Source organism: Monomorium pharaonis, chromosome 3 (genome assembly GCF_013373865.1).
Source record: "Monomorium pharaonis isolate MP-MQ-018 chromosome 3, ASM1337386v2, whole genome shotgun sequence".
In the NCBI taxonomy this organism is placed as follows: domain Eukaryota; kingdom Metazoa; phylum Arthropoda; class Insecta; order Hymenoptera; family Formicidae; genus Monomorium; species Monomorium pharaonis.
The window spans coordinates 31,552,265-31,566,976 of NC_050469.1; the positions used below are offsets into that span (position 1 = coordinate 31,552,265).

The 14,712-nt window shown below is 30.0% G+C and overlaps 3 protein-coding genes across 6 annotated transcripts; 1 reads left to right on the forward strand and 2 right to left on the reverse strand.

Moving 5' to 3' along the window:
- Positions 1-145: 145 nt before the first annotated feature.
- On the forward strand, positions 146-4,521 carry LOC105828378 (tripartite motif-containing protein 45). Of its 2 annotated transcripts, XM_012666673.3 has the most exons (6): positions 146-485; positions 563-763; positions 1,692-1,951; positions 2,821-3,041; positions 3,139-3,339; positions 4,174-4,521. In XM_012666673.3, exons 2-6 carry the CDS (start codon positions 576-578, stop codon positions 4,411-4,413), a joined length of 1,110 nt encoding a protein of 369 aa, XP_012522127.2. In that variant the 5' UTR covers positions 146-485; positions 563-575; the 3' UTR covers positions 4,414-4,521. The 2 variants fall into 2 exon arrangements, with proteins under 2 accessions (XP_012522127.2, XP_012522128.2); XM_012666674.2 differs by lacking the exon at positions 146-485 and having other exon boundaries at positions 600-702.
- A 4,428-nt stretch (positions 4,522-8,949) lies between these two features.
- LOC105831830 lies at positions 8,950-9,844 on the reverse strand. The gene is made up of 3 exons (XM_012672257.3): positions 9,584-9,844; positions 9,365-9,493; positions 8,950-9,124 (listed from the first exon to the last, which is right to left on the reverse strand). Exons 1-3 carry the CDS (start codon positions 9,774-9,776, stop codon positions 8,994-8,996), a joined length of 453 nt encoding a protein of 150 aa, XP_012527711.1. The 5' UTR covers positions 9,777-9,844; the 3' UTR covers positions 8,950-8,993.
- A 241-nt stretch (positions 9,845-10,085) lies between these two features.
- Positions 10,086-13,688, reverse strand: LOC105831829 (peflin). 3 transcript variants are annotated; one of them, XM_012672255.2, is made up of 4 exons: positions 13,545-13,688; positions 12,811-12,985; positions 11,435-11,713; positions 10,086-10,614 (listed from the first exon to the last, which is right to left on the reverse strand). In XM_012672255.2, exons 2-4 carry the CDS (start codon positions 12,977-12,979, stop codon positions 10,523-10,525), a joined length of 540 nt encoding a protein of 179 aa, XP_012527709.1. In that variant the 5' UTR covers positions 12,980-12,985; positions 13,545-13,688; the 3' UTR covers positions 10,086-10,522. The 3 variants fall into 3 exon arrangements, with proteins under 3 accessions (XP_012527709.1, XP_036139672.1, XP_012527708.1); XM_036283779.1 differs by having other exon boundaries at positions 12,847-12,985; positions 13,202-13,625; XM_012672254.3 differs by having other exon boundaries at positions 13,202-13,622.
- Positions 13,689-14,712: the final 1,024 nt, after the last annotated feature.

Sequence of the window (14,712 nt, forward strand, 5' to 3'; positions counted from 1 at the left end):
ACACACACACACACACACACACACACACACACACACACATATATATTTCTTTAATGATCTAATATTCACATGTGTTTTGATTATATTTAAGGATTTTATTTAATTCTTGTTTTCCAATAACTTTTTAAAAACTCTATTTTGAAAGAATTCATTATTATAGTAAAAAGCTTTTCCAATAAATTTTTGCATAAATATTAAGTATTTTTATGCACATTCTGTGTTTCTGCAAATGTTTGAAGACTAAGAAATTTTTGCACATTTTATCGAGAATTAACAATCTAAATATTAAAGATATTTATAACTTCGTGATCAACAGCTAAGATTTTGCGTTTTGAGGCAAGTTCTACATGCGCTCTTGGCTCATAGCCTATCTTTTAAAGTTATTTTTAACCAGCTGCACTGTTCGAGACCAAGTTTTAAGTAGTAGGAGGATTTCATGCGGCTCGTTCTTTTGTATTTCCCGTTAACTGTACCTTAATTTCTCGGTAAGTCATTATTGCGAATTTTGATATTAGTCAGAGAAAATTATATCTTTATATTCTCATTCCAATTACATTTCCAGTGTGTTGTAATCGATGGATTTCGTAAATTGTTCGGCAAAACACTCCTCAAAAGGTTGTTGCGGTCGTAAGGCTGAGACAAACAGTGATCTTGGAAGCTGTGATCATATCTATGCAAATTTGGTCGAATGCAAAACCAAAGGTATAAATACTGAAGATTTCGTTTATATCGAACCGATGACAGTAACATCTATGAACAAATGGTGAGCGATACTTTTAGAGTCACATAAGGAAATTCTCTTCACACAAGTCTTCACATATGATATAAGATCTAGATCATGGTTCAAAAATAAGTTATGATTTTTAAGATAGGTACGATGTGAAGGCATTTGTGTATCTTTTTCAAAATTTTGAAAAAGTAAAATTTTCTTTAAATAAAAGCAATGATTAGCCGACCGTGGCCTCTAGAATAGCTCTGGAAAAATGGTATTTTTATTGTAATTTTAAAGCTGCTAAAAATCTGATTCTAATTTAAAAAAATTTTAATTTGTTGGAGCTTCAATGCAAATTTTATTAAATATTAAAATTTGCATTGAAGCTATTAAATATCTAAAATCTTAAATTATTGTTGAGCCTTACGAATTATATTAATTCGTATTTTCTTGCTAATAAAACATATATGAGAATGTTTTATCTTTAATATCTATACATTATTGATGGAAATTAGTTAAAATCGTGACTCGAGAATAATGTTGTTTATTATGTTTTTAAAAGACTTTCTGTCAAAATATTTTGTAATCTCTTCCTTTGTAAGGAAATCCTAAAGTCGTCTATTTTACCGACATTTTTCATTTTAACTAATCTTTTAATTTTTTCATTTTCGATATTAAATCGACCGTATTTCCCTACATTTTGATACGTACTTTTTTATTCTGTAAAAGACTTTTACAATTCTCTAAAGTCAATTAAAAGATAAGTTAAAATAAAAAATGTCGGTAAAACAAACGACTTTAGGATCACCTTAAGCTAGAAATCACCTTAAAGTTTATCAACATATAATAACAAATCTCTCTTTCCATCAAAATTATACATATAATTATTTATTATACGTATATAATGTTATAAGATATTAATAATACATATATAATGTTATACATTTCATACAATATATATGATTTCGATTCTTTTCAGTAATGAAGATTTCAGAAAAAGGCATACTTTTTGGTCAAATTCGAATGTCTTTGCATGTCAAACTTCCCCCGTTTTCGTTCGTAACAAAATGGACAGGGAAGTGAAAGAAGACCCGAGAGAATCGACGCATTCTTTGTACAGATTACCGCATGATACAGATTTCCAATGTCCCAGATGTGGACAAAGAATGGAGGAACCTAGACTCCTTCCTTGCTTGCATCCTATTTGTTTTTCTTGCGTTTACGAATTAATGAGCAAACGTAAGTGGTGAAATGAAAAATTTGATTTTAGCAAGGGAAATTGTAATATATTTTTAATAGTACTAATTATCAGGGAAAAAATGTTTCATACAAAAACATATATATAAATATATAAAAAATATGTCCATATATGTTTATACTAGTTACCTTTCTTTTGTAAAATTTCTATTTGATATAAAAAAATAATTATTCCGGAATATATATGATTATATATGGACAATTTTTCACACTTACTTTTTTTAAAAGAAACAATGCGGAAATTATTTTTTAAATTAGTTTCTGTCTTTTCAGTATAATTATTATTTTTTTATATCAAACAGAAATTTTACAAAAGAAAGGTAACTAGTATAAACATATATGGATATATTTATATATATTTATATGTTTTTATATCAAATATTTTTTTCCCGGGTAGTTTTAATAGTATTGTCTTAAGAAGGTATTCTCGCTCTTTAGTTTCAAAAAGTATTTTTTAGCATTTTTTTAAATAATAGAATCTTGAGAGAGAGAGAGAGAGAGAGAGAGAGAGAGAGAGAAAGAGAGAGAGAGAGAGAGAGAGAGAGAGAGGAGGAAGGGGAGATTTTGTGAATTTTTTGCATCTGATCATTTCTGTATCTTGAATTATAATAGTGAACTAATATTATTTTTAATATATAGTATATAGATAGACAAATAATTTTTTCTAATATTAAAAAAATGTGCAAAAATATTAAAATATTAAAGAATAAATTAATCAAATTATACAAATTAGACGGTTCTCTACAACTTTTATACTTAAAAGTTAAATAAAGATACAAAAATGGAAAGTAAGAATATCTTAATTGTAATTTGTTATAAAAACATATTGATAGAATTGTTTACATTTACAGCTCCGAATATTTCTTCGAAGAACGAAATACGAGACAATAATCGAAATTACGCGCAATCCGATATTTACGAAACGTGTCCGTTATGCGACTCGTATTTGCCGAATGCTAATTCTGCCACACCGCCGCCGCACTATCCTTTACAACATCGTTCAGTCATGGACACTATGCGACGTAAACTGGTCAATAGAGTACTTTGTGATACCTGCATAGGCGAAGTTCCGGTAACGATTTAGATATTATTATCGTATTTATTTGGAGTTCCATTTTATTTCCCAGCAAAAATGTCATATAGACTCTTCTGCACATTATTTGTTTAAGGCACTCATACAATGTTCAACGTGTTTGTGCAATTTCTGCTCAGAATGCAGTAGACAACATGAACGACAAAATATTACAGAAGCGAGAACAATTAAACATTTAATGAGACCATTATGGGAGGCTACTAAAGTACGACGGACGATTTTATGCCAAATACACCCGATGCACGCTTTAAGATTTTACTGCATTGCGTGTCAACAGGTTCATAAAAATTCTTATATTTTTTTCTATACAAGCAACAGATTCGACAACAGATAAGTGAAAATTTAAGGAATAATTTTAAAAGTTAAAATGAAAATCAAGAATAATAAAATTACGATTACGTCGGTATTCACAATCGAATCTTATTCTAATAAGATCATCTTATATTAAGTAATATCTTAAAATGCAAATACAGCTGTATTTTTTTACAAATACAATTGATAATATCTTAAGATAGTACTAAAGATGTAAGAGTCTTAAATATAAAAATTGACTATACAATGTAACTACGTTCCGACACTATTAGTACTGAAAATCTATAATTCACATTACATGTACTTATTTTCAGCAAATTTTGAAACGCTGCCTATGAATACCGACCAAAGATTTACTTTATTACAAATGTTTAAATTTACATAAAAAGAACCTAAACCACTGAAATTTATACATAAAAACAAAGCTTTTATAAATATTTTATTACTTTTAATTTTGTAGTTTTAAATATTTAGATATTTATGTAAAATGTACCTAAAGTACATAAATATTCAAATATTTATAATTAAAAAATTGATCACAATTCTATTATTCTTGATATTCATCTTATTTTACATAAAATTACTCCTTAAATTTTCTGCTATCTGTTGCCAAACTGTTCTATGTATGATAAATTCCAAATATTAGTAAAAGTACATATTAAGAATGTATATACAAAGGAAATGCAGTTGATTTCAAACGATTGACACTTTCAATTTAGGTCGTACGAATTCTTATGATTTATTTTATTTAACAACTAATATTATAAAGAACTTATAAATAATAATGTAAAATATTCAGGTAACGTGCAAAGAATGCATGTGGAGTATGCAGCACAGAGGTCACGCTAGTGAAGATGCTGTTGGAGTGGGAAGAAGAGTTAGTGCATATTTAGTAATGATGTTGCAGAAAGCAAGAGTACATCTAAATAATTTATTGATTCATTACAATCATGATGTATTTTCAACTAACGATCTCGAAGAAGTACACAATATAGCCAAGATTTGCAGGTATGTCTACAACTATAACATTACATTATAAAACTGGAAATTGTATAAATTATATTGCACAAATAAGAATTCATATCAAACTCAATGCATTGTTTAAAAATTTTAATTTTAATTTGTAATAAAAATGCATTTTGATGTACATCACAACAAAAACAAATTCTTATTAATAGAAGAAAATAGGAGGAAAGAAAGAAGTAAAAGAGGCCACCAATATATATCTTTGTTTTTGAATAATATTCCTTACAAAACAAAAGTTAAAAGTAAAACTTTGAAAACGTAAATTAAAAAATGTCTTTATCAGATCTATCAGATGTAATAATTTTTATAATACTACTTATGTTTCTTATTTTAAAATAATTAATGTTTTTATAGTATAACTAAAAATAATTGGGTGAAAAATTTAACCTTGAAACTGTCATAACAGATAGAATTTAAATATGGCCCTGTATTGGAGTTAACTGTAAAATAAATTAACAAGGAATTACCATAACAAATTGATGCTGAAGACAAATATATTTCTATATATCAAGCAACAAAGTTTGTAAAACAAAAAGATTAGAATTGAACATTTTAAAAATAAAAACAATTTAAGAATTAAAAATTAAAATAAAAAATTTATTTAAGAAATAGATAACTTATTTGAAATAAAATTATATTACGAAAAGATTAGACTACATGTTATAATTAATCTATTCTCAGTAACAGAAAAAATATATTGATTTACGCTCCATGAAAATCTTATGTTTCATTCCACATTATGAAAAAAATACAAAAGAGAAAAATATAAATAAAACAATTTTCAGAATCTACAAACATATAAAATGATCTATTATTAATAATATATTAATTACATTGTTTAAATTATACAACTTGCAAAAGAAAATTATGCAAATTTTATTTTCGTTTTTGAAGATTTCATTTTTTAATAGATTTATGTAGAAAAAAGCCATGAATGTACGAGAGTATGAATATATGGGTTTGTATTTTTTTAAACAGATTATTATTAAGCAGAGTATTAATAAACAATAATTAGTTTCCGAGAAATAAAGGAATTTTAGATACCTTATCCCAGTATTGGCAATTTTTTTCTATTAATACATTGTAATACAATGTCATGCGAGTATGAAAAAGATATAATTGTCATTTGAGGTATAAAGTATACATTCCAAAGCTTTAATGTGATACACAGACTGATTAGAATTATTAAAATTTTTGTGTAATTTGAACATATTTTGTTAATATAATATTAAGTAAAAAGCAAAAGTTATATTGTAACTGGTATACGATTTAAAGTTTTATTATATTTATATTTAGTTAAATATATTACAAACATTTGTAACTTGTATAATTAATAAATATTGTAGATGACGAATGCATCTGATTTATATACATACCCTATGTATATAAATACACAAAAAATTGTATATATGAAAAAATTTATGTGCAAGATATAAAAAAAATTGTTTTATTATGTTACACCTTTCATCTAAACAAAACGATAAAATCGAGATAAGATATAAAGTATAACGTTATATTTACGTTTTATATTTTTTCTATTATTATTGTTTATTTTTATTCGTCGAATAGAGACATTCAATAATCATCGTTACTTTGTCAAGTAATTTCTGTGTTTCTGATTTTAAAGCTATAAATTTTAACACACACACACACACACACACTCTCTCTCTCTCTCTCTCTCATTCAATAAAAATTGTTATATAATAGTATTTAATTATACATAAGATATATATGATTTAATATAAAATATATATTAAATATATTATTTTGTTTAAAGTAAAATTTTGTATACTTTTAACAGTTATAGAAAAATTTTTAATTAAAAAACTGCAGTTAAATATAAAACAAATAAATGCACTCAATTGTTTTAGCCCTAGTCACGAATTATTCTAACAATTGATTTTTCACGAAAATCGGTATAGGTTTTCAGAGTCATAATCAGGGACCCAAAAAACTCCAAACTTAAAAATTAACAAAATAAATAATTGAAAATTAGAAAAATAAATATGAAAAAGATGGTAAGTATAATCACCACTATGATTCAAAGGGTTAAATAAGATTTCATATCTTTTAAAGGTGCATAAGGCATAATTAATCCTTCCATTTTTTAAATTGGAATATATATCTAAGTTTATAGCAGAGAGGAACCTGAGAGCAGTCATCGTTTTAAGGTGTTTTCATCCATCAGCGCTTCTATATGTGCACAAAATGTACACATTGAACTATAATATGTAGTCAAATATCTATGAATCCCATAAGTAATGTGCATGACTTTTTGGGTTTCTTCTATGCTATGTCCACGTTTATTTGGTTCTGTTTCATGCTATACCGATAAATTTTACAATTATCCCACACAGCACACATATCTTTCAGAAAGCTTTCTGAAAGATATCGGAAAGATATCAATTGTCAGATATCTTTCAGAAACCTTTCTGAAAGATATTGTGCTGTATGGGATATGCATTCATATTTTAAAACTTTCATGCTAATGTGCATAATTGGGTTCTATAAATGTGCAATATATCACGTATACATAAATTCAATTAATTGATTTGATAAAAATTCACTCACCAATTGCTATCGCTGCTCCTGTTGCTGATGCTGCTGCTGCTGCTGCTATATTCCTTTTCCGGTTTTGATTCTGAAAATGTGATAAATATTATTTCTAAACTCAAACACAAAAGCAGGTAAAAAAATGTATCACTTGAAAAAATAGTATATTTACCGAGTCGCTCCATGGATGCCGCTTTCTGCTGACATCATCCTGCTATTCTCGAACCGCACATTAATAATGATCGCCCGATACTTTATTCGGCACTCCCGATATTACGGATAATATACACACACGAGTAAAACGTAAACTACGCGCGAGAATTTCACTTGGCGCGACCGTTACATTTGAAAAAGTGAAAAGGACGGCTCGTCTGATTGGCGGCGAAAATCAACTTGGCACGAAAGTGGCGTGACGTCACGTAACTTCGTGGAAACGCAGGCCGAGAAAAACCGTTTGAATGAAAATTACGCGCCGAGATACAACGAACGGGGACAAATTCGTTTCGAGAATTTCGTGCTCGCACAACGATTAGTAGCACGTACTTCACTTTTAATTGGCACTCGCGATATTCTACCGAACGTCCCCTTCGAGCAAACACTTTGTTCGAACGCGCACGCGAACACTTTACTCGAAACTGAACGCACGATGCCGCGCTTTACACATACGACCTCTGTTACGTACTCTGTTACGATCTCACATGGCTCGCGACGACACTCTCACAGTCTCAACATCGTAGCTGCGCACAATTCGAATTCTGAATACGCGAGAGACACACGCGAGACACGCACGAAGTCGACAGAACGTCCGATACGTCCGACCGGCGCTGGAGCGCGGAGCAACATGGCGGCGACAGCGACGTACGTGACTCGGCGCTACTCGGCGCAGGCGCGGCGGTCAACCGCCTAGCAACGCCGAGTGGCGCCGACTAGCGCCGAGTACCGCCGAGTCTGCCGGCCATCGGTTCACGTATGTCCTGTACGCTGCTGCTGCCATGTTTCTTTGCGCTCCAGCGCCGGTCGGATGTTCCTTGAGTTCGTGCGTGTCTCGTGTGTTTAGATTCGAATTGTGCGCAGGTACGGTGTGTTGAAAGTGCGTTTGCCCACGTTTGCCTTCGGTTTCGAGTAGTGTTCGCGTGCGTGTTCGAGCAAAGTATTTCTCGAAGGGAATACGTTCGGTAGAATCGCGAGTGTCAATTAAGTAAAGTGCTACTAATCGTCGTGTGAGCATACAAATTCTCGAAACGAATTTGTCTCCGTTTGTTATATCTCGGCGCGTAATTTTCATTCAAATGGTTTTTCTCGGCCTGCGTTTCCACGAAGTTACGTGACGTCACGCCACTTTCGTGCCATGTTGATTTTCGCCGCCAATCAGACGAGCCGTTTTTTTCACGTATTTTTTCAAATGTAACGGTCGCGCCAAGTGTAATTCTCGCGCGCGGTTTACGTTTTACTCATGTGTGATATATTTCCGTAATATCGGGATTGCCGAATAAAGTATCGGGCGATAATTATTAGTGTGCGGATCGAGAATAGCAGGATGATGTCAGCAGAAAGCGGCATCCATGGAGCAACTCGGTATTAAATATACTATTTTTTCAAGCGATACATTTTTTTACCTGCTTTTGTGTTTGAGTTTAGGAATATTTATCACATTTTCAGAATCAAAACCGGAATCAAAAGGAATGTAGCAGTAGCAGTAGCAGCAGCAGCATTAGCAGCAAGAGCAGCGACAGCAATCAGTGAGTGAATTTTGAAATGAAACAGATGAAACAGATTTAAAATATGAATGCATATAATTGTAAAATTTACGGGTATAACATGAAACAGAACCAAATAAACGTGCATAGAAGAGACCTAAAAAGTCATGCACATTACCTATGGGATTCATAGATATTTGACTACATAGTTTAATGTGCACATTTTGTGCACATATAGAAGCGCTGATGGATGAAAACACCTAAAATGACGCGCTGACCGCTCTCAGGTTCCTCTCTGGTTATAGTCATACACAGAAGATATTTATTAATTTATTAAGATAATTCACAATATAAGTTGATGCATAGTCTTTCGTATAATCAAACAACGACCATTACGTAATATAGACCCACAACAAGACCAATGGTTAAAGCCTGGATGTCCAATATGTCCATGACCACAGCCTTTATATCCACCTTTACAAAAATTAATTTATTCTTTTCTTATCTCTACTTTTGTCTTTAAAATTTTGAATAGTAACTAAAGATTATTTTTGATAAATTTTAAACGGTTTACAGTATTATTAATATTATAATCTTAGTATTATAGAAGTATTGCAGAAATTGCTTTATGGATTAATTTTTTTTATCTTGATACAATCTTTGATTGAATTTATATTCTATAACTAAAGATTTAACTTGTGAATCAATTCTTACCAGGCATGGTGCCTCTACAACCACAAGTTATTTCCTTTTTTCCACCACTAGAACAGAAAGTGCAACAGTGATAAATGCCGCTATGTGTAAGTCTCAAAGCTGATAGTCTTGTATTTTTGTACCAATGTTCTGCAACATAATATAATACATATGTTATAAAGCAACATATACATCATATATAAAATATCATACATAAAAAAACTTATGTCAAATACATACCATTCTCCTTATCTGCTGTTATATTTGTCACGCCCAATTTATTTAATCTTCTCATTATTATTGGAACAAGCGACAAAATTTCTATCTCAGAACCATCAGTAAGCAAATCATTTATTAATGAAATGGCATCCAGAAGATGTCGTGCTTTTTGCAATCGTTCAAATTCTTGAATTCTTTCTTGAGCTTGTTTCATGTGGAGTAATATAATTTTGTAGTCTTGTAAATTTGAAGTGTCTAAATTGTTCTCAAAGTATCTGTATAAAGAAAAAATTCTTATTTATTCCATGCATATTTAAAGGTATATTTTTATGTAAAAAGAATAAATTTTATGTATGTATTATATATACAGAGTAATTCTAAACATATGCAACAAATCAATAATACAAAGATTACTTAAATAGAAAAAATTAGAGTTATATTGCACTTTTATCATATATACATTAAATATACAAAAAATCATAGGATATGTTGCTCAATGTAATGTGTTTGCGTTAAACATGCGTCATGTGATATTCATTTTTATTGTAACTCTTTGTCAAATATTGTCATCAACATGTACGAATATAAAATAAATGTATTTAATTGTCATTTGAGGTATTGATGTATCAGATGAATTGGTAGGAAGCATATATAATTTTAGCGTTTCATATAATTATTAATAATCTTATCTTTATCTTACTTTAACGATGTCGTAATAATTAAGCATATATTAAAGCCTACTAAACTTATTTAACGACAAAGGAAATATATATAGAAGTTTCTAAAACTATCAACAGATCTCTTATACGCCCAAGAACCTACATGCACAAAAACATGTTACATTTTACATTCTCTTCTATCATAGAAAAATAGAATTTATAGCGTAAGCTGAATAAACATTTTTCAGCATACTTAATTAAGTAAATAATAATACATTAACTATATTAAGATGTGAAAACATTATATGCTACAACTAAGAGCTACTCCCAGAAAATCTTCAAATCCAATAGTGATCGTTCCAGTTTGATCCGCATCTCTTGTTCTAAATGCCTCTGTAACAAGACATTAATAAACAACCATATTTAAATTGTGCTAAATATGATCAAATTATTGCTTGATATAGATGTTCAATTTATTTAACCCTTTTAAAGATTTCAAAATGCAAAAGTGTATCATGTAAATCGATATATAGAAATGCCTTAAAATGTACAAGGCATTTCTGTTTAATTTACATAATGAAATAGAGATCTAAATTTGCCTGCAAAAAAAATTATAATATTACCAATTTTACAAAATTTTCTACTATATTGGATTTATTTTAAAATATAAAATTTGATATCAAAATCATATTCAACAATGAAAATCTTTATGCGTGTGTGTATGTATGTAGTTTTATAAAATATTTGAAATATATATAAATAAAATTCTCAAAATCCCTGATTGTATGTGTATCAAAATCATAGAAAAATTATAGAACTGTTCGAAAGAAATTCCGATTAACATTATATTCTATTTTCTCTAGAAAACACAATATAAAAATTTAGAAAACAATAGAATAATTCCAATCGGATCCATTCCAAAATGTTTCGTAATACATACACAATAAATTTTAAAATTCTGATCAGAAATTCGAAATCACCAATCTTAAAAATTAGGGAACTATTTTCCAGCAAATGTTTATTTTAAAAAGTCAATTAACTCTAACTAGTGTAAAGTCGAATATAAGTATGGATGTCATCTACATTAAGAGCATTTTATGCATGATGTTATGCATATTAAAAGAGTTAATATCATTTTTTTAAATAAATCAGTAAGCAACATTATAAATATCATAAAATTTTATTCATGCTGTATAAGCATCTTTGAACATACCTGTGAATCTTTGTATTTGAACACATAATACTATAAACTGGTCGACAGTAATGGATTTATGACCACGAAGATCACTCTTCTTTATGAGGAATTGAATAAATTCTGGACTAAGTTTGTAGCCCATTTGTGTCAGGGCTGTGCTCAATTCATTTTCTTGTATATTACCTGAATTGTCGTGGTCAAAACCACGAAATACACCAAGCCAGGCATTTATATAATTGTAAAGAGCTTGGAACTCTGTTATGTTTATAGTACCATTCTTTTCTTTGTCAAACATACCTACAAAGAAAAAAATTACTATTGTAATTTATATGCTTTTACAATTCACAGAAGTGTTTGATCCTCCTGAATTGATTGTCAAAATTCATAACACAGTTATTGATGCTAATTTTATTTAATATATATTCATTAAAAGGCACTAATTAATTTCAAGAAATCAATATAATTCATATAAAAAAGGATAAATATAGATTTTTTTATTATATAACACCAGCATTAAAAGCAAAAAAAATATTAATATTATATCTAATAATTACCAGTACTGATTTATAATTTTTCAGTTACCGATATTATTAATCAATATTTTCAGAAATCAATTAATATATTTATATGTGTGTATGTATATGTGTCTATATAGGATATCAGTATATAATTATTAGTGAAATTATTTTGGTATTCAGTTTCTGAATACCAGTTAACAGTTATTAAAATTTAAATACTATAGATTTATTATTCTCTGTAAGTTTATTTTTTTTTTTTCATTTTAATCTAGCAAAAAGTTCGGTTGTATATGCCTGAATTTTTAGTTTTGAAACTGCAAGCAAAGCTGCAAAGAAAACAATGAATAATTTAGTTTATAATGGTTTATACAACGTAAAAGACTATATTTGCCTGTAACTTTAGATAAATAACTTTAGGTAAATACTTATTCAAGTAACTATTAAACAAATAAATCTAAAAAACTTTTGCATAAATATTTATTAGTTTTATTGAATATGTAAAAAAATTTTATTTAATTTGTAATACTATTTCTAAATTTAACAAATAAGTATAACAAAATAATTTTATATAAGAAGACCATATCAAGACCAAATTAAAAAATTTAATAACTTTTAAATGAAGAAGTGAATTGTGTGCAAATTTTTCTCTTAAGATAGAGAGTTGACTTAATAATAAAACAATTTATAAAATTTTTCTATTTTTAGTCATGTTATGAGCAGTGTAGCACATATATCCTTAAGTTTATTTTAATAACAGTCAAGATTTATAACTAACCAACAATTTTGAATTATACCATCAATTCTGGATTAGACTTGATACGCTGTTCTTTTCTTCAATCTTTAAATTAATATACACAAATATGTATAAATATGTACCAATCATTAATTTACATGCCGTATCGGAGAAGGTACCTCCTTGACCATTGGCCAATGCTGATTGCAATTCTGTAGCCGTTATCCGTCCACTACCATCCTTGTCCACTGCGGCAAACCATTGCTGTACTTCTGGATTTATTCCCGATCCTGAATTAGTGGAGCCGTACATTGTGCTCTTTAAAGAACAATGGACAAGATAAATTACAAGGAAAAAGTCGCAGAATCGGAGCAAGCCGCAACGAAATCAGGCGCTAACTGGTTGTGTGCGATCAAACGATTCAGGGATATTTATAATAAACAATCGAAATGAAATAATAAAACGTGCATTGGTTGTCGCATTGTCGATCAAATGTGCATGCAAATGCAATCATTACAATTTATTTATAATTACCGGGTACGCCATGATTGAAACTTTCTAACCCCTAGGGCGGCACACAATTTACAAAAGGTTTGTTTTTCTTATACTGAATTGCACTGGAATTTTCCTGTTTGCTTTCGCCAAATTCCAAACATTTATTTCACTTTAAATATGTACAGAAAGTACAGTTCAACTACAAAACACAGGTCTAATGTAGAACTCTTGTTCAGATTGTCATCGCGAGATTCTGCGTTTCCAATAGCGTTACATAATAATAATTGACGCTAATAGCATACTCGGTCGAAATATATTGGATAGAGATTTAGAAGAGACAGAGAGAAAGAGAAATCTAAATAATCTTTATGATGTATGTAACCTTGTGATTTCTGCATTTGCAATCCTTAGGCCATATACCATCATATACTGGGGGTCTATTACGGTTTTAGGTGAGTTCACTCACTTTTCACATTTCCAGCACTCTCTCCACTGATTGGTGTATACTTTTAGAACTAACAATATACACCAATCACTGTAGCTCATTTTTTACATTTTCACAGTGAGTGATCTCACCTAAGAACTGTAATAGACCCCCTGGCTGGGTTTCCGATATTCACTGCCAGTACTGAAAATCTATAGTTTACGTCACATATACTGTAGATTTTCAGTACTGGGGATCTATTACAGTTCTTAGGTGAGCTCACTCACTGTGAAAATGTGAAAAGTGAGCAACAGTGATTGGTGTATATCGTTAGTTCTAAAAGTATACACCAATCAGTGGAGGCAGTACTGGAAACGTGAAAAGTGAGTGAACTCACCCAAGAATCGTAATAGATCCCCTGAGCAGCGATCATGTAATTTTTTCCTTAAGGCGGAAACGTGAAAAGTGAAAAGTTTCATGTAACTATCTCTTTCTATTGGTGTTGAATAGAAAGAGACAGTAACTTGAAACTTTTCACTTTTCACGTTTCCGCTCTAGGGGAAAAATTACATGATCGATACCCTGACAGTAAATATCGGAACGCAGCCATTGGATGATGACGATTGAACATTGGGTGATTGGACTCATCAAACATCATTGGCTACGTTCAGAAAACACAACCGTTGCACAACAGTTGAGTAATTCGCTAATATAATTGGTCTAAATTTAGAGATCTAACAGTAAGGACTAATAATCACTGTGATTGCTCACTGATCACTTGTGTTTTCTGAATGTAACCATTGGCTGCGTTCAGCAGAAAAAGCAGCTTTGCAACTGTGTAAAATTCTTCAACACGACTGGTTTATACGTTTAGATCTAACAGAAACTAAGAACAAGAACCAATCGTGTTGAAGAATTTTACAACAGTTGCAAAGCTGCTTTTTCTGCTGAACGCAGCCATTGCTCTAGTTTACACCGAGCACTTGGTATGCGTATTAAGTAGTGAATTTAAGCTGATCAGTCAATAATTAAACACATTCACTAGTTATTTACTATTTGATACGCGTACCAAGTGTTCGGTGTAAACTAGGTCATTGTTATTCGGCCCATGCATCGCCCTCTTCTA